This window comes from Mchenga conophoros, linkage group LG4, assembly GCF_057382185.1.
Source record: "Mchenga conophoros isolate Kocher_MC1m ecotype Shallow Benthic linkage group LG4, M_conophoros_male_GT1.1, whole genome shotgun sequence".
Classification (NCBI taxonomy): Eukaryota; Metazoa; Chordata; class Actinopteri; order Cichliformes; family Cichlidae; genus Mchenga; species Mchenga conophoros.
This window is the reverse complement of record NC_140529.1, coordinates 1,694,520-1,719,782: the sequence shown is the minus strand read 5'-3', so window position 1 is coordinate 1,719,782 and position 25,263 is coordinate 1,694,520. Positions and strand designations below refer to the sequence as shown.

Below are 25,263 nucleotides of genomic sequence, written 5' to 3'. Positions count from 1 at the left end.
CAATAACCATATGACTGTCCCCGCCACTAACACATGACCCTACGCTGTGTTCACTGCCTCATTCCATGTTTAGCACTGATCACCACCTGCACGCATGTATATATCATGTATATATCTATCTACTTAGCACTTTTAATTCTTATTCTCATGTCTATTTAAGCGTTATATGACAGTACGTTTGCACTAAGTACCTAATGTTGTAAACCTGCTCAACATTTGGCAATAAAGCCCTTTCTGATTCTGATATAAGTATTGTACAAACTCAGTGAGAGTTCACACCAAAGCTTTTGTTAGTGATGATGTGATGGGCCCGTCTATACACTCAAACCTCGGCTGTTTGATGACACGTTCACTCATTTCACCTTCATCATCCTGGTCGATGGCAGCGGATGTTTATCTAGACGGTCTCGTAGCGTCTTTCCTTCCTTCAGTTATATGAAGCAGCTGAATGTTAGAAACCAGCCCCATGGTCCTGCCCCCAAACTGCACTGCTGCCATGCTGTTTTTCTGTGCAGCATCCAGAGTTTGGTTACATTATCATGCGATCAGGCTCCCAGTATTTCACAGGCTGGTCAGCAAACTAAACGTGCTCCATCAGTGATGGGGTGTTGTGAGCTCGTCTCTCTGCAGCTGCTCCTCGGCTCTCGCGGCGAGCACCTGATGGTGGCCAGTTCATGGTGAAACAACAATGCTGAAGGTCTGTGGTCATTCGTGCTTACCCATCAGAGGCTTCATGTAGGACAGTTTAGTTGGGACTGAACCAGCTGATAAACAACGCTGACACTGTTTATGTGACACCTCTCTATCCTACCCGAGCAATCAAAGCTCTTTATACAACACTTCTCCACGCTTCGCCTACACAAGTCGTGCACATACATACTGAGGCAGCAGGGACCAACTCGGGACTAGCATCAAGCATGTGGGCGAGTGTTTGTTATACTCGAGTATTATTATACTGAGATCTTCTCTGACAGCGCTTTAACACACGACTCACCGCATGTCCCCCACAGACTCTTCTGCATGCACGAGAACCACGTGAGCCCAAACGTTGTTTCCCATATTCAGAGTTCGTACGTCTGAATTCAGGATGCGGGCCAGAACGTGGCATCGATCAGAACCTGTGTTTTCACTGGGAACAGTAACCAACGCTACTTCCTTTAAACTTCTAGACTTCATGGTGTGGGGATGAACAAAAGTATTTTACCAGCATAATATAATCTGCAGTATGAGCATTGCTTTAACAAGGTAACAGACAGCTTTAAGATGGCCTTAAGATGTTTATGCATAGTTATCATATTAACCTTGTATTTCAGATGCAGTTATAACTATGTTATACACATTGCATATCTGTGCTTATTTTGAGTTGATGTTCGGTTCATTAAGGGTCTTAAGCTTCACTGGCGTGACTGTCACATCTGTCAGCTTTAGCGCCTAAACAATTTCGACAAATTTAAGTTAACGGTCCAACCGATAAAGTCCTACTTTTTTGTGATCAATTAACCAGCATCTGTCCAACAGTTTCTGGCCTCATCTCTAAAGTCCCTAAATCAATTTAAGAGTGTCCAACACCCAAGGCCCAAACATGTCATGTTTAATGTAATGAGAGTCCACAGAGTGCTGTAAAATGTGAAGAACTGTTGTTCAGGGCAGTAAACACCTGAACATGGAAGCAACAATTCATTGTTTGGTGAGATTTTCTACAAAGATGCTGGGAGAGCGTCACAACTCAGAAAGTTAGATGTACAGTTTATGAATTTTATTTTTAAAAAAAAGAAAAAGTGGCAGCCAGAAACAATACAAAAGAGAAAACTGAGAATGTCAGAGCGGTCTGTGCAGAGTGCCAACACAGCTGTTACCATCGACACACTGCTCTCAAGCTGAGGAAAGGTGGAACTGAAGGGGTGTGGCCTAAAAGTCCAGCAAGAATCAGTCCAGCAACCGTCTACAAACAGCGTCCTTTCCAACGCCATGGTTACCGTTCAATGAAGGACAGGCTGAGTTTGCGTCTGTGTTAACTTCTCCCATGCAAAATAAACAGAACCCCAAAGAACCCAACGAGGTGTTGGGACAAACCTTCGTATGCTAACATACATTTTGTTGAGTGTATATGACAATGAAGCACCACGCCAATGCACTTGGAACTGAAAGCCACAAAAACCATTTAAATACTGTTAATGTTTGAACAAGTGATGTCTTTAAAATGTTGCTGCGGGAGCGTCAGACTATCGCTCAGACTCTGTATCTGTCCTCTACTAATGACAAAACAGGAACGGAGGGAAAGGCGTCTAACGCATCCTGTACTCCAGCGTCTTTGACATCTCACATAGCTGGCCCCTGAAGTCCACGTCGATGGTGAAGTCCAGGTCCCTCTGCAGAGACAGCAGGTCAGGTTACACAAAGACAAATGAATCGAAACAAAGAGCGGCCGAGCCGTGCTTACATTGTTCTTGACATTTGGCTTCATGCTGACGGTGCCAATGATCTCCTCTCCAGTCTTCACAGTCAGGTAATCATCCAGGTAGAAGACGGTCTGCTTCCAGTGGGTGTAAGGAGACTCTGGGCCTGTCGGGAGACAGAGCGTTGGTAATCTACACCAGCCTTTATTTTAACCCGCCCCGTGTGTCACACAGTTCAGCTGACTGGCTCCAATCAGCTGACCACCCCTCGCCTGTTCACCTGTAGTCATGTGTCTGTAAAGCTAATTCTGGCTGCAGGCTGAGATGTGAGCTTCTCCTCCCGGATTCGTTGCTGTATAAATAAAACTGAATTTGTCAAAGCAGACACTAATGTCAGCTCACAGTGGTGAACGATCTGTACAACAGCAACGACCCGCCGCCGTTTGCAGGAAGGTCAGTGCGTCCCGTCTGACAGAACATGAAATGTTCAGTATGTGGATGAAGTACGTGAACCCTGAGAACGCCCAGAGCAACAATCCTGCCAACACTGTACCGTATTTTCACGACCATAAGGCGCACTTAAAAGTCTTAGATTTTCTTCAAAAAGTGCGGCGCGCCCTATAGCGCGGTGCGCCCTGTGTGTTGTAAGGAGGACGTAGTAGAGAACACCATGAGAACGCTAAAGGGTGAAGTGTGTGCGTTGACTTTATTGCACATACCTGTATAAAAGAACAGGTATGTGCGTTATGCAGGACATCGTTGTTTTAACAACCCTGAAAATGGCAAAGAGACACGCTTATGAAGCACAGTTTAAACTGAAGGCCATCAGCTACGCGGAGGAACATGGAAATCGAGCAGCGGCGAGAGAATTTAAGATTAACGAATCGATGGTTCGCAAATGGAGGAAGCTAGAAAACAAGCTCCGGCAGGTCAAGAAAACGCAGCTGAGTTTCCGCGGACATAAGGCGAGGTGGCCCGAGTTGGAGGAAAGACTTGAGCGGTGGATCATCGAGCAAAGAACGAGCGGGAGAAGCGTTTCGATGGTCACCATTCGGCTAAAAGCAGTTTCACTTTCACTTTTTATGACACGGTGCCATTTTTCCCTCCGGACCAGGACTACGGTAGCGCAGCAACTTCCAGCGGATTATAAGGAAAAGCTGGCCATCTTCCGCTCCTACTGCAGCAAACACATCGGCGACAAACACATCCAGCGATGGATGACCGATGGAGACCACAGTTTAACCAAGAGTGGAAACCAGCGCCGGGCGAGTTACGCCACAATTTGCCAATGGATTGTAGATGCTTGAGCTAACATGTCTGCTGGCACTGTTGTTTGAGCTTTCGCAAAAGCCGGCATCATTTCCGAGGAGCCGCACGGCACGGAAAGTGACTCTGACGGTGAAGACAGTGAACCTGGCATGTTTGATGGAGATTTAGCGCAGCTGTTCAATTCAGACACAGAGGATGAGGACTTCCATGGGTTTGATTGATGATAAAAATGTGAGTACCAAACTTTGTTTTGCTCCTGCTTTATTTTTAAATACGCACACTTGTATGCTTGTGTGTTGTTGATGATGACGATTACCGGTAATAGAAATGTGAGTAAGGTACTGAACTCAGGTTTGCTCCGCTTTATTTTTAAATACGCATACGGTACTTGTATGCGCCCTATGATCCAGTGCGCCTTATGTGTGTGTTAAATACAGTAATGGCACACATAACTGAGACTGCGCCTTTTAGCACAGTGCGCCTTATGGTCGTGAAAATACGGTAAACTCATTCAGGTATGAGACCTGCTTTCATGCAGTGACTATCAGGGCAGTAGAAAGCATGCATACTGGGACACCAGTGTAAAGACAGCAGGCACACTGACTGGTAGAGAAGCCGATCCTCTTATGGCAGCGGGTGAACTCGATGTTGAAGTAGGTAACCAACGCGTGGATGTAGTCGTTCCTCTTCACCTGGAGGCAGAACGGGGACGTGAACGTCAGGTCTTCGGCCTTCACCGTGTAGATGTCCACCTCCTAGACAAAAAAGACAAGATGCCTTCAGACCAAATGTTTCAGGTCAGCTTCAGCCACCCTCTGCCTGTCCCACATCCATTCAAGGAGCAGAGAACGATCCACCTACCCTGACGAGACAGGAGTTGCTGACCAGCTGCTTGGGGTCCACCACATCCACCAGGGGCTCCTTGATCGCCACCTCCTTGATGCAGGACATATCAAAGCCGTACACGTTCTCCCACCCTGACAGAGACAAGACCAGGTTACAGCTACAATGGTCCACAGTGTCCTCTCTGACAGACGGGTCACCGCTCTGAGCGTCTGTCACGTGCAGCGCTGTGCTCGGCTCACCTCGTCCTGTTGACGTTCTGCTAATGGCGAGCAGACTAAATAACCACGTTGACACTGAACGCTTACAAACACTGGAGCACAGCCTGAACTCGGCACCATCACAAGCTTGTATTACACAGTGGATCCAATCTGATGGGCATTTTCATAGTTACATCACAGTGAAGCATAAAAGGAGCCGGTGCAGTGTTTTACACTCATCGCTGTATATCTGACTCTACATGCTGATGACAGTTTGAACCTAAAAGGTCAAACTGGGCTCATGAAACCTGTTCGTGTTGTGACCTTTGATGAAGGCAGGCTGACGAGGAGGCGGCGCTCTGTTGGCGAGTAATGACTTCAGACTTAAGCATTAAACAAAGTTACTTCCAACCATCTCAGACACGCAGCTACTTTCACTCCGTCTTTAGGCCCACTCAGTCCACAGCAGTCTAACTGTGCAGAGAGGTTGGTGTGGTCGGCCGAGTTCAGTCTGCGTGTCCTCATTAGATGTGTGTCAGGTTTGTACTGCTGAGACTGTTTCAGTGCTCAGATTAATCAAAGTCACGGAAACAACAGAATTACTCTGTGTAGTAATTAAAACACTCCATTAAAGTAATCCATTACTTGTGAGTAACAGACCCAACAGTTATGACACCAGAGAGGGGAAATGCCTGCAACACGAGCAAACATTTGACCTCACAGCAGGTCACGACTGCAGCACATCAAAGCCAATCAGAGCCCACGGGTGACGGAGTGAGCCCACTCCTGTGACGGGTCGTTTCCTTTGGTCCAGTTTGGTTTCAGATACAACCGGACTTTGTGTGACGACACAAAAACACACTCGTTTCCTTCACTGTGTGCACGCTTTCACAACGAAGTAACCTTACATGTTGGACACATGACATTTTACCACACCCACTTACTGAATTATTAGAGCGTCCTCAGAGTCGACGACACCAACGATAATAATAATATAATAATAATAATAAACTTTATTTATAAAGCACACTTAAAAACCAAGGGTATGCCAAGGTGCTTAACAAGTAAAATAGAGTATAGGAGGAGGATAATAGAAATAGGACCAAAGCAAGTACTAAATATGCAAACAGATAACTGTCACTAATACATAGGGAAGCAACAGGTACAGAGCAAACAAGAATTTAAATGAGCATAGAAGTGCATGATATAAAATCATAAAAGAAATATTAACTAGAGGGAAAGGCAAGATTGAATAAGTGGGTTTTTAATCGTGATTTGAACAGTGCAATGGAGTCAGATGCGCGGAGGTCGAGAGGAAGGGTATTCCACAGTACCGGGGAATAAACATACGATAAACATACATTGACTTAGAAAACGACGCGTCCACAATAAAATCCTAAAACCACCTAAATGTGTTTTTCTAAAACTACAGGAAGCGATTTGGACTCAACAGGTGGGGCGAACGGCAGGACGAGGAAAAGGGAGCGCAGATTAGAATAAATGTAACAGCAGAGCGGAGCTCCCCTCCACCACAGCACGACTGCAGCACCGACACCGGAGACCTCACTGTGCTGGTACCTCGCTGATGTTTGGACTGTAATGTTTCTGCTGCTTCACTTCATGAGTGAAGCTCCACAGCTACACTGGCTCTTTTTCCTCCTCACATTAATGTTCACACTGAACAGTGAACCCAACGTCGAGGACTTCTTCATTTATCTGGATCTTTGTTCTTATTGTGGGACAACTGGGTGATATTGACAATGACCTGCATACAGGAAGCACTCGGAGCACTCACAGTGTATTTTGTAGTCCTTATACTGTCGGTCTTCGATGGCGGTGACGTAAAGGGTTGCTCTGTCTGGAAAAATGAGTCCATCTGGTTTCTGTTATTGTATAAAGAGGGACAAATACACAAGTATTCAGAGAAAAGATCAATAAAGTCAGTATGTTCACACCAAGTGAGCAATAAACGAGTAGCTTAAAAAACCCACAAGCTGAGCCTGGCTCAACCCAAACCCAGACGTGCGACAGGAACAAAGGTTTGAGCGCACACACAAACATCACCACAGCCAACACTGTTTACACAAACAGTCACAAGGACTGTAGCTGTGACAGTTCAGTCAATCCCACACACATGGGCCAGTAGAAAGATATGCAATATCATTACTGTTATCAGCTTCATGTAGACATGCTGTCGCAGTCCAACGCCATCATGGCGTAACCGTACTCACAAGCACACACACCTTCATAGAGAACGCATCGAATTCATGTTTTCCAAACAACCACAGGACTGAAACAGGACTCACAGAGCTCAAACAAACAGAAGTGCACACTTACCAGCCATTTGTCTCTGGCATAAATAACAGTATTAAGCATGGACTCATAGAAGAGACAGTAGCCCATCCACTCTGATATGATGATGTCTACTCCATCCACAGGCAGCTCCACCTCTTCCACCTTTCCTTTAATGATGGTCACCACTGCAGACACAAGAAGAGCTCAAGTATTTTTAAATATGATCACGTGACTGAAATCATGTTGGCTTCTATTTACTCACCATCATCAAGGTTGTTAGCCTTCACAATTTTCACAGCGTAGTCAGAGATGCTGCTGCACTCGATCTACGGAGATCAAACACAAACGCATCAAGAGACCGTCGCTAGCTGTGAGTGACGCCGTTACCACTGATAGGTGAATCAAACACCTACCCCTATAACCTTCTTGGCTCCGGCTTTGGCAGCAAACATGCAGAGGATACCCGTCCCACTGCCCACATCAAGCACCACCTTGTCCTTAAAAAGGTGCTTGTTGTGGAACATGGAATTGCGGTACGTGAGAGTGCGAACTTCATCCTTCAGCATCTCCTACAGCACAAAGCAGGATTCATGACACACAGGTTTCCTTGAGTTACGCTCTAAACAGATTACGAACTAGAGAAATACCTCGTGAATTCCAAAGTGGGCGTATGAGTCAAAGTAGTAGTCCTTAGATGTCATGTCCTCCGCTGCAGGCTTGGCTGAGCTCTCCCCCTGGGAAACCTCACAGTAGACCAAGATCGTCTCAATTAAACATCATCTTTGCTAAACGCAGTCTCTGTATCAACAACAGGCGTGTAGGACCATGATGATGATCACTATAGTAACAAGTTTCAGGGCTGGGAACAGGAACAACTGTTCTAGAAGCAGCAACACCGTTAATAACCAAAGCTGCAGCTGCACAGTCTCCAAATAACTACTTAATGACATGATTAGAACTTCCCGTCTTAGTGATAAGAGCTGATAAATCTGACAACCAGCAGCTTTGTTGGCTCCCTTTACAATTAGATATATTAATATAGCAACTCTGTGGCAGCCTTACAGTCCAGAGTTTGTTTACACACACACCAGGTATCAGCATCATCCACAACCATAAGCATCGATCATCTCTTGCAGGGGGAAAACCCAGAACAGGGCTGAAGGCGGCAACAGCCGAACCAGTGATGTCCTATTGTGTACTCCGACAAGATGGCGCTCCACGTGCTTTAGACACGGGGGCTGAAAACACGCACGTTCCCAGTCTGGCTTCACGGACTGAGTTAAACGGGTTAGAGTTTTTAAAACAGACTCCACGCCGGGCTGAATACACGTGGCCCACTTTAACGCGAACTCTTGCCGAACAAAAGATGGTGGCACATGGCTGGTAGAAATCGCGCGCGCTTGGCCTTCCTCGATAACGCTGGGTTTCCACGTGCACACTCACGACCTCCTCTGTAGCTACCGGCTCGGGCTCAGTACAGCTAGCACGTTTGTTCACCTCTGTGAGAGGCAGAGCACCTAAAGCTCCCTACAACGTAGTTCTTTATCACCCTGAGGATGCTAACGCGGCTAGTTCAGCGCTGCTGCCGCCTGTAAACTGCACCAGAGGGAAACGATCGTGGCAGAAATCGCATGACATCTGTTAAAGAACAAGTTTATGGATAAACTGTAAGAAAATACCAAGAAAGAGTTCAACTCTGTAGCACAGCTAGCTAACGAGTTCAAAAGCTAACACGGTAGCACCCATGCGGTCCACGACAGGCTCGCTCCATCGCCAGCAGCCGGTGACGCGTCAGCTGAAAGGACGGTTCTGTTCTTCCAGCGTCCAACAGCCGCGAGGATGCGGCACGTGCTGGGTGAGGTGTCTGGCCTTTCTCGGTCACATATGTTAGATGAATGAGCGCCAACGGTGCTAAAGCTCTATTAGCCTTAGCCATGTTAAAATGGATGCATCACTAGCTGGTACGCATGTGCTAAGTAAAGGTAAAAACATAACCGTGTACGCAATGTGGCGTGACTGTATAAAATGACCGCGTGTCGTCTCCAAAGATAAATATAAGTGAAGCTTATTTCCACACTAGAAGACCTTACCTCCATCCCTTCTGCTGGCGCCGCCATTTCGATCATCTACCCAGAGTAGCTGCGTGGGTCTGTAAGCGTCTCCCTTTGTCCCGCCCACGACGGCCAACGTTTATCTCTGATTGGTGCAGACGACAGGCCCGGCCTCCAAATCAATCCGGTTTTTAAGTGATGACGTAAAACCCTGCTTCCGGGTCCAAACTGAACTGCGTCCATTAAGACTGTTGTGTTCTTAACGTGTTTGAATACTTCCGGTCTTTTTAAGTCCCTAATAATAGTCTGTGATCACTTGGTAACCTTCACTGAAGCATCTGTGAATGAATGCAAACAATCCTGTATGCGTGGCATCGTTGTTAGAGGATTTCACCTCTGCCCCCCCCCCCACACACACACACAAAACTTTATGTGTGCGTATAAATGTGTGTATAACAATAAGGATTGTACATTAACATGAAACTGTTGTCGGAACCACACTGAATTTCACCAGAGAAACACACACACATATGAAGAGAGAGAGAGTATGCATTGTATGCAAACAGCTACCAGACAGCCATCATAATTCGTCATACAATGAGAACAGGACAAATCAACAACTGACAATAACTAATTAATATTAAAATCTGTAACATAATGTATTATTTGGAGTTTAGTCTGTTACTGTTGCTGTTTTTACCATTTCTTCTTGGAGCAACTGTAACCCACATTATTTCCTTCGGGATTAATAAACTATTCTGATTCTGATTGTTTTAGGATGAGCTGCCATCATCCAATCACACATCTGCTTACCTGCATCTTTGCTCGTTTCTCCTCTTCTTTTCTATTTTTTCTAAACTGAGCACCTGATGGCTTTGAACCTTTCTTGTCCATCTTGGTTTTAATTTTGCACTCCAGTATGAACACCCATTCCCCAACCCAAGGATCACCACAACATAACCTAACAGACCTACACCTTCGTTCACAGATTCACTTTGTCTAGGGTTTATTTCTGGGATTTCACACATTTCAAATCATGAATACATGATGGGCTTGGACTGACAACATTATGAATGAAATGTGCTCTATCCCCAGATAGCAAGGAGACATCGTTTCAATGTTTAGTCAATATCAGGTGATTCTATTGAATCACTGTTGAAATCTGACGTTGACCTAACGTCACTCTTGCACCCTTTAACATTGAAACAATGTCAGATATTGAATCACTGTTGAAGTCTGATGTTGATTTTCCATCACTTCGCACCCTTGGTTACTATTGAAACAACAATACAATTTGTCATGTCCATAATAATATTCCTATAATATGAAGCATCTGGCATTATGAAATAAAAAAATGACAGACATCTGTATCAATAACAAAGTAATTTATTACATTAAGAAAAAAAAGTTTCTTTGTTACAGGTATTGGTTATAGGTCACTTATTATTTTATTTTAAGTTTACTCAGGGATCGAGCTGGATATCGGGCATCCTGCACCACCCATGTGATCTGGAGCGTAGAGGAGACATTTCTGCACAGCTTGGCCGAAGGCAAACTCAGAAACAGCGTTTACCCCACCGGCTGAGTCAGGCCATCTAGGACACAAACACAAAAAGAAGGGGGAAAAGGCCAAATTAGAGCTTAAATATGAATAACCTCTTGTCAGTTGTCTTCAGCAGGGAGAAATTATGGGATTAATATGAAAGTCACAAGGAAAAAGTCAGCAAACTGCTGCATCACTTTGATTCTCAAAGAGCCATTAGCTGAGAAGCTCAAAGCCTAATTTTCTAATAATGAATAAACCAAACTACTGGCAGTGAAATGTATTTCTATTTCTATTTGTTGGATCTCCCAATGATAGCCTGCTGTTGTATATTCAATCAGAACATACAGGAGAAGGCCATTTTAAGCAGTTTAACTGAATTTGACAATTTCTAAAGTTCTGGGTTACAAAAGTACCAGAACCTTTAAGAACTTACCATTGCTTTATTCACCTCCGGTCATTGCACTTCATCTCATCTATGTTGTTAAATGGCTAATCCAGAGGCAATACCCCAGCATCAACAGGGTCAGTGCTGCAGGATTAACCGAAGGCTCTGAACTCCTCACGGAGGTCCCCGACTTCTCTGATCAGCTCGTTTATCATGATTACGTTTTTGGAAGGCTGCATCTGTTGACAAGAACAATAACACAAAGAATACTGGCTTCTGATAAACTGGATAAGCATTGTGATGAAAAAAAAGACTATATCCATAAGTGATGGCTTCACATTTTGCATTCAGGTTTAAGTAGTTCAATCTGTTAAAACTGTTTACAATTTAGCCTTTTACATATAAATGGTATATGATAGCAAAGCAAAATATGATGATATTCAGCAGCATAAATTAGTGTTTTGAAGTTAAGATTACAATGAAATTGTGATGCAGCTCATTGTTTCAAAGCATACCGTCATTAGAGAAGGTACTGAACGCAGACTATTTGCTGGGGAGGTCGCATAGCTGTGTAGGTTGGCGAAAGGAGCCGGTAGCTGGCCCGAGCATCATGATGGTTGCTAGAAGTGAGTTGGGGGGGCAGACTGCAGAGTGGTGGAGCCTGTATAGAAAAATGTTTAAAAAATTAAAAATTACATACAACTCGTCTACAGAGGTTCCTGTTCTCACACACACATATATACACACACTAAACATTACATTATTACCTGGTACTTTCACACGTGGGGCCTGGGGAAACCTTTGATTTTGGAGGTTGCTCATCATCAGTCTGTAACTGTATAAGGGATTTGGTCTGAAAGAAAACAAAATATCAGTATTGTGTTTTTTGTTTATTTTGCTTTAAGTTACAGTAAAATTTACATCACACAAAAATGCTTAAAAACTAGCAATAATTTGAAGACACGAGTATCTTACTTGTTTATGGGTCGATTGTACTTTACTGATCTGAAATGAGAAAATGAAAAAAAAAAACAATGTCAATAAAAAGAGGAAAATAATGTTATTCAAGATAAGCTCCAGGTAGGAACGTTCATTATTAAAGTCGCGGAAATGTAAAGTCACGTGATCATTCGGTCTCAGGTGACTCTTTCACGTGTTTATAAATGGAAACCGGTGCGGTCAAAGCTTCAAGTGTAACACACGCATTGTATGCATTTGTAGCGGCAACTTTCTGGATCATATTGCACACATTTGTAAATCGTTTGTGGGAATTAACTCTGTATACAGCAGCCATAGAGCGAGAGCAAGCCGACCGCACGGCTAACAAAAGCAAATCGCCTTATAACGGAAAGACATGAATGTGGGTCATGGAAATGTTTTCTTTGTTCAGCGTTGGTGTTGTCTGTGAAATTTATACTTTTCTCCTTCTGTTTAAGTTAGGTTTAGTAATATCATACATACGTCGACCTTCCAATAACGAATAACTAAATTCTCACATTCTTATCTGATAAAGCCGAGAGTGTCGTGCACAAACTCAGACTGTGTCTCCGGTGTTCTGACAAAACGTCCGGTCAACTCTGCTGAGCTTAAATGGAATTTTCCCGCAGCCTGATGGGACGTACCACTGTGAGAGGGGTGCTATGGAATAGTCCAAGTGGTAGCAGCTTTAATTTCCCGCTCAACCATAAATCGATGGTTTTTCAACGTGATTGTTGTCACCTTGTCAACTATAAATAGATCAACAATCAACGATAACAGAACAACGGTGAATCAATGTTATTTCACTGTCAGTGTCAGGTTCCATCAGTATTTTAATGTTCTTTCAACACTGATTTTGACATTTCAATCCTGACGATTCTGATGGATCAGATGAAAAATCAACATTAGTTCAATGTCTCCTTGCTATCTGGGTCTGGAAGCAGCCGGTCCCCCTCCCCTTTTGACGGGTTGTGTGTGAGACTTTAAATTAGAGATGGCACGATACCACTTTTTTATGTCCGATACCGATACCGATATCATAAATTTGGATATCTGCCGATACCGATATGAATCCGATATAATGTTTTTTAATCAACAAAACTGTTTTTTAAATATCTTGCTGCATTTTGTATAAGTTCATACTCAAGTTTAAAACAACAACTACACTAAAGCTATTCTGTTATACCTGTATGCAAAAAAAATATTTCATAGTTCAGCAATACTGATCAATCTAATAAACTCAAACCTGCACCATCCTCCCTATTCTGGTATTTTAAAGAGTACTTAGCATAAATATTAAGCAACCTAACTAATAGGGTTCCAACTCCCAGCAACAACAAAAATAAATAAATAAAAAATAGGGAACCACCCCTCACGCTCCACCTCATGATGCTTAATCGACGTAATCAACCTTAATTTGATGCAGTGTGAAAAAAAAATGCACAGAAATCAATTATTTTTCAAGAAATATTAAATAGATTCAACATCTTTCTTCGACAAAATTGCAGACTGCACAGATGGTACCTTCCCAAAGGAAAAAGTACTATAGCTTACTAGGGTATATTAGACTTAACAGTTACTATATACAATAATGGACTTCTATACATTTTACATCAGATTAAAACTTTGGGTGTAAGATTCAGATAAATATTAAATAATTAAAAGCTCGACATTTTAAATGAGAATAAGAAAGAAAAGTATGTCTTTGTGCCCCCTTTTCCCTGTTAATGCCCTATCGGCCCCCCTGGCTAAACTTTGCTAGATCCGCCCCTGCACAGTTACCTAGAAAAAGATCCTGGAGTAGAAAGTAATATTAAATAAATTCTAACAACAGCTGATCAAGCTTAAACGTGCTGCTGTTGTTTATCCGCTGGTTTCCTCTTTCTGGTGCAAAGTGGGCCAAAAACAAACAAGAGACACGGACTTGCGACAGAAAAGCCGATCAGCTGATCATTGATCAGTTTCATGATTGAAGTAGCAGCCGGAGAGCGAGAGGCAGTCGCTCGTTAAGCTTAACGCAGGAATGCTTTACAAACATTCAGAGATGGACTTAAACACTTGCTTTACTTCTCTCGGGGATAACTTTGTCGGAGATGAAATGCCGGGTTGCTAGTGAAGCTCCACATGCTATCCAGACCACCGACAGGTCCCGCATGCCACAGCCGCTCTATCACATGATGCATACTGCTCCGACGTGCTAACGTTCTGAGGTGAGTTACGGCGTGTTGCAAGTTTTGTGAGGTGCTTTCGTGATATTTAATGGATCGGATTACATTTTTTATTTTTCTCCGATATCCGATCCAGTAATTTAGGTCAGTATCGGACCGATACCGATACGTAATATCGGATCGGTCCATCTCTACTTTAAATCATCAAACTATAAAATATAACTAGAGGAAAAAAAGAGACCTCTACTTATGCTGGGCTACAGGAGGACAGCATGAGAACAGGAAACAAAAAAACCCCTCCTCTGCACAGAAAGCACATAAATGTCCACAGTATAACATTATAGAGCCTAGAGTATTTAAAAGTAGAATGGGAGGCAGAGCCTTCAGTTTTCAGGCCCCTCTTCTGTGGAACCAGCTTCCAGTTTGGATTCGGGAGACAGACACTATCTCTACTTTTAAGATTAGGCTTCCCGGTCTGGATGGGCCTGGGCCCCCTTTCCCTGGTGGGTCGCGGAGTATGGGGGTGCCTACTGGGGTCAGCGGGGGAGCTGGCCCCAGGGAGGGGTCACTTGCCCCTCCCTTCCTTCCCTCCCCATCTCCAGCTGCCTCCCTCTTCCCGCTCCACCACAACCACCCACACATGCAGGACCTTGGAGTAGGGGTATGTCACCAGGGTGCAGAGGAGGCTACCCCCCCCCCCCCCCGTCCCCTTCTGGCTGCCTCTGCCTCAATTTTATCCCACAACTTAGACATTCACATTACTCACACTCTCATTACACATACATATAGGATCTTGGGGGTGGGCACGATACACGGAGTCCAAAGTACCATCAGGGTGTACACCCCACCCCTGGCGTCGTTGCCCACCTGTCAATTTTAAATACACGTAGACATTGAGGGCTAGCAGGAGGGACCATGCGCTTACCTGCTGCTCTCTGGCAGGTAGCTCCATGCCCTCCTGGGTTTTAAATGCACCTTAGAACACACATGCATCAACACTACAATGAGCGGGTGGAGGGAGGTTTGGAGTCTTCTCTCACCCCCATTCTCTGCGACCTGCTGGAGCGGGGGGGCTAGGAGGAGGAGTTGGCCGTCCGACTGCGGTCTGGAGTGTGGGGCCTTCCTGCTGCTGCGGAGTCGGGGCGGTCTGCCTCCCCCCACCGCAGGGAAAAGGGTAACACCACCTGGGTCTGGGTGCAGTTCCCCCCTCCAGGGGCAAGGGTACCTAGACCCGGTTTGTAGAGTACGCTTGGGGAGTGTGATCGTGTGTACAGCGTCTCTTTATGTCTGTCTCCACGTTGGTTGAGTGTGGAGTAAGTGTATATGAGAGCATGAGGGTGGGAATGGATGTTTGTATCTGTGTGTGCCTGTATGTCTGTGTCTATATGTCAGGTTGGGTGTCAGGCGCCACCTCTCTGGGGACATCTCAGGCCCTCCAAGGTTTGGAGGCCTATCTCCACCCACCACCACTTCCCCTGCCAGTGGCGGACTCCCTCAGGTGTCGGTGCGTTGGTGGTTCTTTGTGTCCGGGGATGGGCGTCCAGGTACACACCGGCTCACTCCTTGGCGGCCGCTTATCGGGGCCTGGAGCCTGGGGCTCGCTCGGGCCACTTCGGAGGTGGGGTGCCCCCGGCGTCTCGGCCTGGGGCTCGGTCACTCAGGCACAGCTGGCTGCCGGTGGAGCTCACGGGCGCGTCACTGCAACTCCCCCTGGCTTCTGCTCCGCGGCTGCTGAGTGAGCCCTCATCTGGGACTCTCCTCAGCTCTTTCTGGGACAGTGGCGCAGCTGCCCCTCTGTTGGTCTTCCTTGGTCTCTTGTGTTCTGGGGGCCTCTGGATGTCTGGAGTTTTGATCTCCTCCATACCTGCTTCATGCCCTGGAGAACGGGGCTGTGGCCCCCCCACACCCTCTAGCAGATTATTACATGAAGGAACCTTTTAAAAAAACAAGCGCGTCCATGCTCACAGGTGTACACACGGGTGATCACACCCACAAACTACACCCTTTTTGGTTCCTACCTCAAAGCACACTGTGTTCTGTTGATCTTATGTGCTGCACAATAATGTTTAATATTTAGTATTTACTGTCATATTCCCATATATCATTGTGATGTTGTTTATTCTGTTACTCTTGTTCTCTTCTGCTTGTTTTCTTTTTTCTTTCTCAGCAGGTGATCCAGGTGATCGATAGATGGATTTTTTTCTCTGCTTATTCTGTTGGTTTTTGTCTTTTACCCTTCTCCCCCGTCCCTCTTCTCAGCTGTTTCTCTTTCCCTCTTTCTTTCTCCCCTTCTTTCCCCCAGTCAAGTCTGTCTCGTATTCAGTAAGTGAAAATAAAATAAACAATAAAAGGTGAATCAAATGGACCATTACGGCAAGGCTGGGATGGTCAATTTGGTAAAGTAAATCCGTTGGGCATCTTTCTTTGCCTTTAGACAACAATTCTGATGCAAAAGAGCCAAACGGGACAGGCCAAAAAAAAAAAAAAATGATTAGGCTTCAAACTTTCCTATTTGCTAAAGCATATAGTTAGGGCTGGATCAGGTGACCCTGAATCCTCCCTTAGTTATGCTGCTGGTGGATTCCCATGATGCACTGGGTATTTCTTCTTCACTCACTATGTGTTAACAGACCTCTCTGCATTGAATCATATCTGTTATTAACCCCTGTCTCTCTTCCACAGCATGTCTTTATCCTGTCTTCCTTCTCTCACCCCAACCAATCACAGCAGATGGCCCCGCCCCTCCCTGAGCCTGGTTCTGCCGGAGGTTTCTTCCTGTTAAAAGGGAGTTTTTCCTTCCCACTGTTCGCCAAAGTGCTGCTCATAGGGGGTCATATGATTGTTGGGTTTTTCTCTGTATGTATTCTTGTAGGGTCGACCTTACTATATAAAGTGCCTTGAGGCGACTGTTGCTGTGATTTGGAGCTGTATAAATAAAATTGAATTGAATTGGTATCAGACATAGTGGTGCAATCTAATGATTAATATTTTAATTGATGCTCAGTGCTGCATGTTGCATCCTAAATGTTATGCAGCCATCTGCTGCCAGCTGCCACAGAACTGCAGCATTGTTGTAGATCAATGTCCTAATGCTGTGGATCTAAGACCTGATCATGTTATTGGTTTCAAATGCCTTTGTTTAGACACTTTTTGACCCTGTCCATTGAACGGTCCTAAGATGGCATATCTGAGTGCCACCGCTCCCAAATAACTGAATGGAAACGTGCAGGTAAACAGACACATTAGCTGGAAACCTGTGCTAGGAATCTCATTGCACGAGGACCAATGAATACCTGTACAGGTGAAACTGCATGTCATTTGCATGTGATGTTTTCAGTTCTCACATATTATTTAAAACAATAACGTCTTTTATGGTTAAATCCTCACTGCAGTTTTGCACAAACTGTAAACACCAAAAATGATTTTAAATTCTCTTAAAATGTAATACTGGGTATTTTATTATTTTTTATTTTATTATTGTTATGTTCTTTCTTAATATACCTGTACACTTTGTACATGTTCATGTAAAGCTGAGAAACACGAGCATTACAGGTAAATGTTGCTACACTGATTATCTGTATATGACAATAAAACACTTGTCGACTGGACACTACAGCTTAGCACTGTTAATACGAAAGCCTACTTTTAGCATACTTCCGTCGGGCCGGCTTCCCTGTCGCTCAGTCGTAGCCTGTTTTCCATACAAATGGGTTCATGGCAGAGTTGCACTGTGTCGGTACAGCCACATATTGCCGCAAGTTGTCCAATCAGCAATAGGGTCCACTCGAACGACGAAAAGGAGCGTAGGCGTTCACGGGAGTGCTGCGCGGTCACGTTATTCTGCTGTCACGAGCCTGATCCGAGCCGTACAGTGCAGGCTAACGAATTGGAGCGGACATCAGCTATTCAGGACATAATATTTTCAACCAAATTTAGTGCGCGAATAGAGAGCTCAAGGAAGTCCGACCGCTGGTTGGTATTTGAGACGCTCTATTGAGTTATTCCGATCGACCGGTGATGTGCTCCAGTATTTGAATGATATTGCTAGTCAGCTAGCTAGCTGTTAAGCTAGCTTTACGTTACGTGACTCGAAGTAATTGAACAATATACTCTCGGACAGCATTCTTACTAACACGTCTGAGTGCATTTAGCTTTAAGACATTTATCAGTAGCCGTTTTTATCTTTAGCAAATTTTTGTGGTATGAGTTATACGTAATTTCCAATCCAAGGTAGATGAGGATTGAATGAAATAACGTTAGCTTGCCATAGCCAAGGAAACAAGCCAGCTAACAGGGATAACGTTAACTTATCCCGCTACTTGTTGATAGACTGCCATCCAGCGGATCTAGTAAATGCTACCTGAGTTACCCACCTAAAAGCAGCGACCGAACCTGGTAGGCAGCAGTCAGTCACAAAGTTGCAGACAGGCAAACGGCTACTACTAAACATCAAGTTTGCCATCGTCGACTCCAGTCCGCTGTGAGAGGGTGACCGGCATCAGTGTTTTTCGGAGAAGGCCAGAGTGAGGACAGAAACCTGCAGACATGCCGGCTGTGTCGAAAGGAGATGGAATGCGCGGATTGGCTGTTTTCATTTCGGACATTAGAAACTGTGAGTTACCTTTCTGTATGCTTCTTCATCATATGTGTTGTTATTTCATTGTGTCGTCAAAGTTGACATGGCTAATGTCGTTGCTGGTGATCGTCTCACACGTCATGCAGCGTTGTCATGTGGTAACCTCGACGCAGAAAGCTGTATCTAAAAAATCAGTTTGGTAACGTTTAGTGAAACAATCAATGATTTCTTACGTATTGACAGTAACGTGACGGTGGTGAAGTCACCTGCAGGAACAGAATAAGCGATGTTAGGCTTGGAGTGGCGGCGCTGATCAAACGCTTCCTGTTGTGTAGTTGTACATGTTGGAGAGCTCGGGGACGAAAGTTCATTGAAATTTAGTGTCGTGTCAGGACGCTCCACATGCAGGGAAGGAAGACTGAAGCTCACACGGAAACCAGTGGTTGGTATTTAAAACAACAACAAAAGGAGCAAAGTATAAAAAATAATAATAAACAATACTATTACGTGTAACAAAATGCTACATATATCCAGTAATTGACTTCAAAGTTTTATATAAATGTCTTTTTTTGTCAGTTTCCTAGTAATATTTATTCCAGTAATGACGTGAATACCACTTTTCACTGTTACTGAGTAGTAACAAGAATATAGGAAGTAGTTGCCATCTACTGTTTCCTTTTTGCTGTGATTACACATGCCAGTGCTTGATGTGCTTGTCACTGCACACCTGACAGTTCTTCCAGGCTTACACTGACAGGCAGTAATGGCTACTTCATGGTCGAATGTTTGATACCTCCAGCTTTCACTGTGTTATTCTGCCTTTTGGGCACATTTAAAGAGAAATTCAGCAGAAAATAAAAATGTGGACCAACAACTAGTGTAAATGTTCAAAGTGACGAATATTGCAAACATTTGCAGAGGCGTCTAGATGACTTGTTTTCAAACGTGCTGTATCAGGCAGGCAGACATCTCCAAACACATGTGATTTGTAGCCTTGGGAAATACACTGGATTACATGTTATCAAATACTCATTTGAAATAAATAGTAATAACATGACAGGCTGTATTGGAATGTTATTGACAAAAACCTGTGAGAATGAATTTCAGTCTTGTTATGTCAGCAACACACTTATGTAAATCAGACTGTGCAACTGGTTGTTTTTTGTCTTTATATTTCATTTGGAGGTACTGGATGAGGCGTATCTGTGCTAATGGAAGCCTGTTGGAAACAGTTGTCTGCTGCCTGGCCAGTTGGGGAGTGTACCACTTCTTGGGCAGATGGTAGTTAGAAAGCTTTAACTCATCAGCCATGCTGGTTGGTAGCCGTCTATCGCTGTTTGAGCAGGAAGGCGGGCTGCAGGATGACCCATGATTAAATCCCATTCATTTATCATCATCATTGCTTTTCATGGTAAAAATGTCTTTTACTGACAAGCTCTTTGGCTTCTGCTGTTCCAGTGTTGCTTAACATTATAGCTGTTTAAGCAGAAAGTAGATCTGTCTTTAACTGTAGTGTTACTTCTTCAGACTAAACACGAATTAGGTCAGTGATTGGCAAATGCAGGCACATGGTCAGTAGGGCTGAACGATTATGGAAAATAACCTAATTGCGATTTTTTTGCCCCAATATTGCGATTGCGATGCGATATGCGATTATTTTTTAAGGTCTTTGTCTTCTGTATTATTAAACAAAGACAAGCAATACATCATATAGTATGGCCAATACTATATTACATTAATTTTAAGCTGTTCTTTCCTGGAAGACAGACCTCTGTTATGATGACATGAGGTGATGCATGAATTGATGACTGACATTTTTATTTAACTTCTTCAATCACAACAGTATATTTGAACATACACAATAGTTTATTTTTAGCTTACAAACATCTGAGCATAAAGTGCTGACAAGGAACCCTGGTGTAAACATTAAAATGAAAGTCAGTACAATGTGCAGATTGCAGAAATATACATAAACAAAATCAGTGGCTTTACCACACTCAGTTTTTCGACATCTGTGAACTACTAGACAGTCATTCAATTAAAAAATAATATTAAATAAATAAAACTAATAAATAAAAAATACACACATCTTACTGATCTCTGCAGTCAGTAACATTACACATAAAGTGCAAACATAATAGCAATTGTATAAACACACACACAAACACGCCTTTAAAATTTAAAGGCGTGAAATTGGACGGTCTAGTTCTGATTAGCGTCACCGCTGTCTCGGTGGAGTTTAATAAACTCGGCCGTCTGCTTCTTGCTATCTAAAATATAACCAGACACTGGTGTAAATTCTCGACTGTCTCATACTTCTGTTTAATAAGTTTTCTGTTTGACGTTTAGTCAGCTGTGTGAAAACCAAGGAGGAACCCACCCGGGGGATTAATAGTTTTATTTGATCTAATCTAATAACTTTAATCTCAGCCAAACCGATTTACTCACGAACAAACAAAACACTGAAAAAAGCCCAACAATAACATTTTTAGGTTGTCTAAGTGACTTATATATTACGTTTAACCCGAGCAGCGAAACTCCGCGGTGATCTGAAAATGACGTGCCGGGAGTTGTGCCGTTCTCGGCCGCATCAGTAACCCTCGAGCTCCCGGCTAGCTGTCGAGCTGGTGGGTAGCAGACGCCTCTGAAAACGTCGAAGCACTTTTGCAAATATGGGATATCTTGATAAACCGAGCAGATATTTGATGTTTACACAACTACTTTCTCGCCTGAAAATATGTTAAAAGTTTATTTTGTGACCCAGAAAGATTAGTATGAGTAATTTTAAAACTTAGTAGCGGCCGCCATTGCTGGAAACTGGAGTTTGGCTGGGCCGCGCTATGAATTCTGGGATATGGTAGTAATTTGGACAGCATTCGGCACGTCGCTGTGACGTAATCGGTCTACAAATGCGGCCTCAGGAGGATGCAGCCCATGAATTTGGACATGTCCAGAGTATAATTGCAGCCTTTGCGGTTAGAAAATTGCACTTGATCATGTCGCGATATTATCGCAAATGCGATATATCGTTCAGCCCTAATGGTCAGGCAGTGGTTTAGGGAGAGCTTGTTGTGGCAGAACATGTGTTTTCAGTATCGTTTGATCATGTTCGGTTAATTATGGCCAAAATCATGATCAGGACGCTGTTGTGTCTGTTCTGTTTGATAGGGCCGAAGCACTTATAGTTCATTTCGATTTTATGAACATGGCACCAATTGAAAACAATAGTTGCTTCATATTGTAAAGTAAAAGTGGCATGGAGATTTTGCCATGAAACAGGAAGTTGTTGTTGTGAAATCTGGTCGTGTAATGTCCCAAGATGGGCCGTAGCCTAAACCCAGCTGAAGCCAGGTATTTGGCAACATTGTGAGGCTTTGTATTTGAGGAAACTCCTCGTGGGGATCTTACTGGATCAATTTTAAAATGGGATATTTTTTTCTGCAGGAACATCCCAAAGCCTTCCAGTTCATCTATGTGAGCTCACAGCAGAGCGAGACTAAAGATTGATACAGAAATGTGTCATCTTCCTTTTGCGATACTTTATCAACACACCATTGTCAAATATCAGTGGTGAGCGAGCCTGAATGTTCATCCAGTATGCAGGCTCTCTAACTGACCTCACTCATCCCAGCCTGTTTGACTTCATGGGGACACTCGTCCAAACGAGAGTTTATTCATTTGCTGGGGTGCAGAACATTGAATAAAGGATGGATAGTGAGAGCAAGTCAGAGTATTATTCTGTTAAACCGACACTAACAAACAGCCTCCAGTATTTATTTCAGTTTTTTAATGCATTTCTTTAATAACATGCTAGCAGGTGCACAGCGGTGCTGTTGGTAACACTGAGAGTCGTTGGCTCCAGTCCAGTCGGCGCTCTTTCAGTTGGACTTTATTTGTTCACTTCAGTTTTAGTTTTACAGATCGGCAGCCTGGCCCAGGGTCTACCCTGCTTCTCACTCCATGACAGCTGGGACAGGTTCCTGATGGAAACATAGTAGAACAGCAACAACGGGAGTCATCACACAGTTATTTTAACAGTGTGTTGAATGGAGTAAAGTCATTCCTGCTTTCTGTCTTGCAGTTAGAGCTGAGCGATAAAACAATAGAAATCCTGCAGAAACATAGTGGCTTCATAGCTGTAAAAACATGGTCATTATAAAGTCGGTCGAGCTCGTTCCATCCGTGTTTTGACAGAAAACATGAAAGGTCAACAGCAGTTGCACAGGTCGCAGGTCTGATTCATACAGACGACTAACTGCCAACTCCGTTTAGGCCGTAGTGCCCGTCGTGGACCCTCTGTTCCCCTTGGACAATAAGCGGTTCTCAGTTTTACTTTTGTTCTGCTTTGTCTACACTGTAAACTTTGTTGAATTTATGGTGAAGACTCACACAAAGGCTTTCACACTTTCCATTTTTGGGTTTGTTTCCCAACAATTGAAAATTGTTTGTTTTTATACCAAAAACCAGCGATAGAGGCGCTCAGCTGTGAAAGGCTGGATATTGTGGACACCCACCTTTGAGGGGACATTTTAGTGTCACGGTCAGGAGTCAAGTGTTGTTTCAAATCTTGTGAGCATAATAAGATGAGAAAAGTGTTTCCTAGGGGTTTCTTTTTCATACCGTACGTACATCTGCTAGCAGGTGGAGGGCTTTTTGTTTGTTTTTCCCGCTTTAGGCTGCAGTGGCTTCAACACAGACCACATAAGATGTGTGGAAGTTGGGCAATTTAAAAGTAGGAGCCATCAGACAACCAGACAGCCTTTATAGAGGATTACATTGGTTCCCATGTTGTGGGGATAACCTAGACTTGGTCACAAACTAGAGATGGCACGATACCACTTTTTTATGTCCGATACCGATATCATAAATTTGGATATCTGCCGATACCGATATGAATCCGATATAGTGTTTTTTAATCAACAAAACTGTTTTTTTAAAATATCTTGCTGCATTTTGCAAGTCTGCAAGTTCATACTCAAGTTTAAAACAACAACTACACTAAAGCTATTCTGTTATACCTGTATGCAAAAAAAATATTTCATAGTTCAGCAATACTGATCAATCTAATAAACTTAAACCTACACCATCCTCCCTATTCTGGTATTTTAAAGAGTACTTAGCGTAAATATTAAGCAACCTAACTAATAGGGTTCCAACTCCCAGCAACAACAAAAATAAATAAATAAAAAATAGGGAACCACCCCTCACGCTCCACCTCATGATGCTTAATCAACGTAATCAACCTTAATTTGATGCAGTGTGAAAAAAAAATGCACAGAAATCAATTACTTTTCAAGAAATATTAAATAGATTCAACATCTTTCTTCAACAAAATTGCAGACTGCACAGATGGTACCTTCCCAAAGGAAAAAGTACTATAGCTTACTAGGGTATATATATTAGACTTAATAGTCACTATATACAGTAATTGACTTCTATTCATTTTACATCAAATTAAAACTTTGGGTGTCAGATAATTATTTATTAAAAGCTCGACATTTTAAATGAGAATAAGAAAGAAAAGTATGTCTTTGTGCCCCCTTTTCCCTGTTAATGCCCTATCGGCCCCCCTGGCTAAACTTTGCTAGATCCGCCCCTGCACAGTTACCAGCGTCAGCTACGTAGAAAAAGATCCTGGAGTAGAAAGTAATATTAAATAAATTCTAACAACAGCTGATCAAGCTTAAACGTGCTGCTGTTGTTCAGCCGCTGGTTTCCTCTTTCTGGTGCAAAGTGGACCAAAAACAAAGACGGACTCGCGACAGAAAAGCTGATCATTGATCAGTTTCACGATTGAAGTAGCAGCCGGAGAGCGAGAGGCAGTCGCTCGTTAAGCTTAACGCAGGAATGCTTTACAAACATTCAGAGATGGACTTACACACTTGCTTTACTTCTCTCGGGGATAACTTTGTCGGAGATGAAATGCCGGGTTGCTAGCGAAGCTCCACATGCTATCCAGACCACCGACAGGTCCCGCATGCCACAGCTGCTCTATCACATGATGCATACTGCTCCGACGTGCTAACGTTCTGAGGTGAGTTACGGCGTGTTGCAAGTTTTGTGAGGTGCTTTCGTGATATTTAATGGATCGGATTACATTTTTTATTTTTCTCCGATATCCGATCCAGTAATTTAGGTCAGTATCGGACCGATACCGATACGTAATATCGGATCGGTCCATCTCTATCACAAACATTGACAGAGTTCTTGCAAGGCTTCAAAAATCCACATCCACCCTCACCAAATCAGGTGGACCCTACACTAATGCATGACCAACCACCTGTTGGAATTCCTTATATGAGGAATTTCTTAATCAGACTGTGTGTATAGTCCCAGCAGGGGACACGTGGCAGCTACAGAGATACAATCTAAGAAACAGAAGCACACAACTCACCTCCGTCTTACCATTAATGTCAGAAATACAAGTCTAGGGCAGGGCTCTAGACCAGCGGCCCCCAACCCCCGGGCCTCGGACCGGTACCGGTCCGTGAGTCGTTTGGCACCGGGCCGCGAGAGTTGAGGCTCAGGTGTGAAATGTGTAGTTTTCAGGGTTATT

The 25,263-nt window shown here is 43.7% G+C and overlaps 2 protein-coding genes and 1 long non-coding RNA gene across 7 annotated transcripts in view; 1 reads left to right on the top strand and 2 right to left on the bottom strand.

Annotated features, from left to right (window-relative positions):
- Positions 1-1,741: 1,741 nt before the first annotated feature.
- Positions 1,742-9,202, bottom strand: prmt1 (protein arginine methyltransferase 1). Of its 2 annotated transcripts, none has more exons than XM_085269864.1 (10): positions 9,094-9,202; positions 7,651-7,746; positions 7,417-7,572; positions 7,266-7,329; positions 7,046-7,188; positions 6,504-6,591; positions 4,527-4,642; positions 4,270-4,420; positions 2,441-2,562; positions 1,742-2,369 (listed from the first exon to the last, which is right to left on the bottom strand). In XM_085269864.1, the coding sequence occupies exons 1-10, from the start codon at positions 9,127-9,129 to the stop codon at positions 2,286-2,288; spliced, it is 1,056 nt and encodes a 351-aa protein (XP_085125990.1). In that variant the 5' UTR covers positions 9,130-9,202; the 3' UTR covers positions 1,742-2,285. The 2 variants fall into 2 exon arrangements, with proteins under 2 accessions (XP_085125990.1, XP_085125991.1); XM_085269865.1 differs by having other exon boundaries at positions 7,651-7,737; positions 9,094-9,191.
- A 1,222-nt stretch (positions 9,203-10,424) lies between these two features.
- Positions 10,425-19,119, bottom strand: LOC146575239 (uncharacterized). 2 transcript variants are annotated; one of them, XR_014892092.1, is made up of 7 exons: positions 18,974-19,119; positions 18,753-18,890; positions 11,961-11,990; positions 11,753-11,838; positions 11,501-11,646; positions 11,034-11,224; positions 10,425-10,649 (listed from the first exon to the last, which is right to left on the bottom strand). It is a non-coding gene; the product is annotated as an uncharacterized LOC146575239 (long non-coding RNA). The 2 variants fall into 2 exon arrangements; XR_014892093.1 differs by lacking the exons at positions 18,753-18,890; positions 18,974-19,119 and adding an exon at positions 12,482-14,092.
- ap2a1 (adaptor related protein complex 2 subunit alpha 1) overlaps positions 17,923-25,263 on the top strand; it is a 39,150-nt gene continuing 31,809 nt past the window's right edge. For 2 of the 3 annotated variants that reach the window (XM_085269858.1, XM_085269857.1), the window contains exon 1: positions 17,923-18,743. In XM_085269858.1, coding sequence (XP_085125984.1) covers positions 18,677-18,743 — 67 coding nt within the window. In that variant the 5' untranslated portion in view covers positions 17,923-18,676. The remainder of the gene's footprint in view (positions 18,744-25,263) is intronic. The other variant, XM_085269859.1, reaches the window with a different exon arrangement.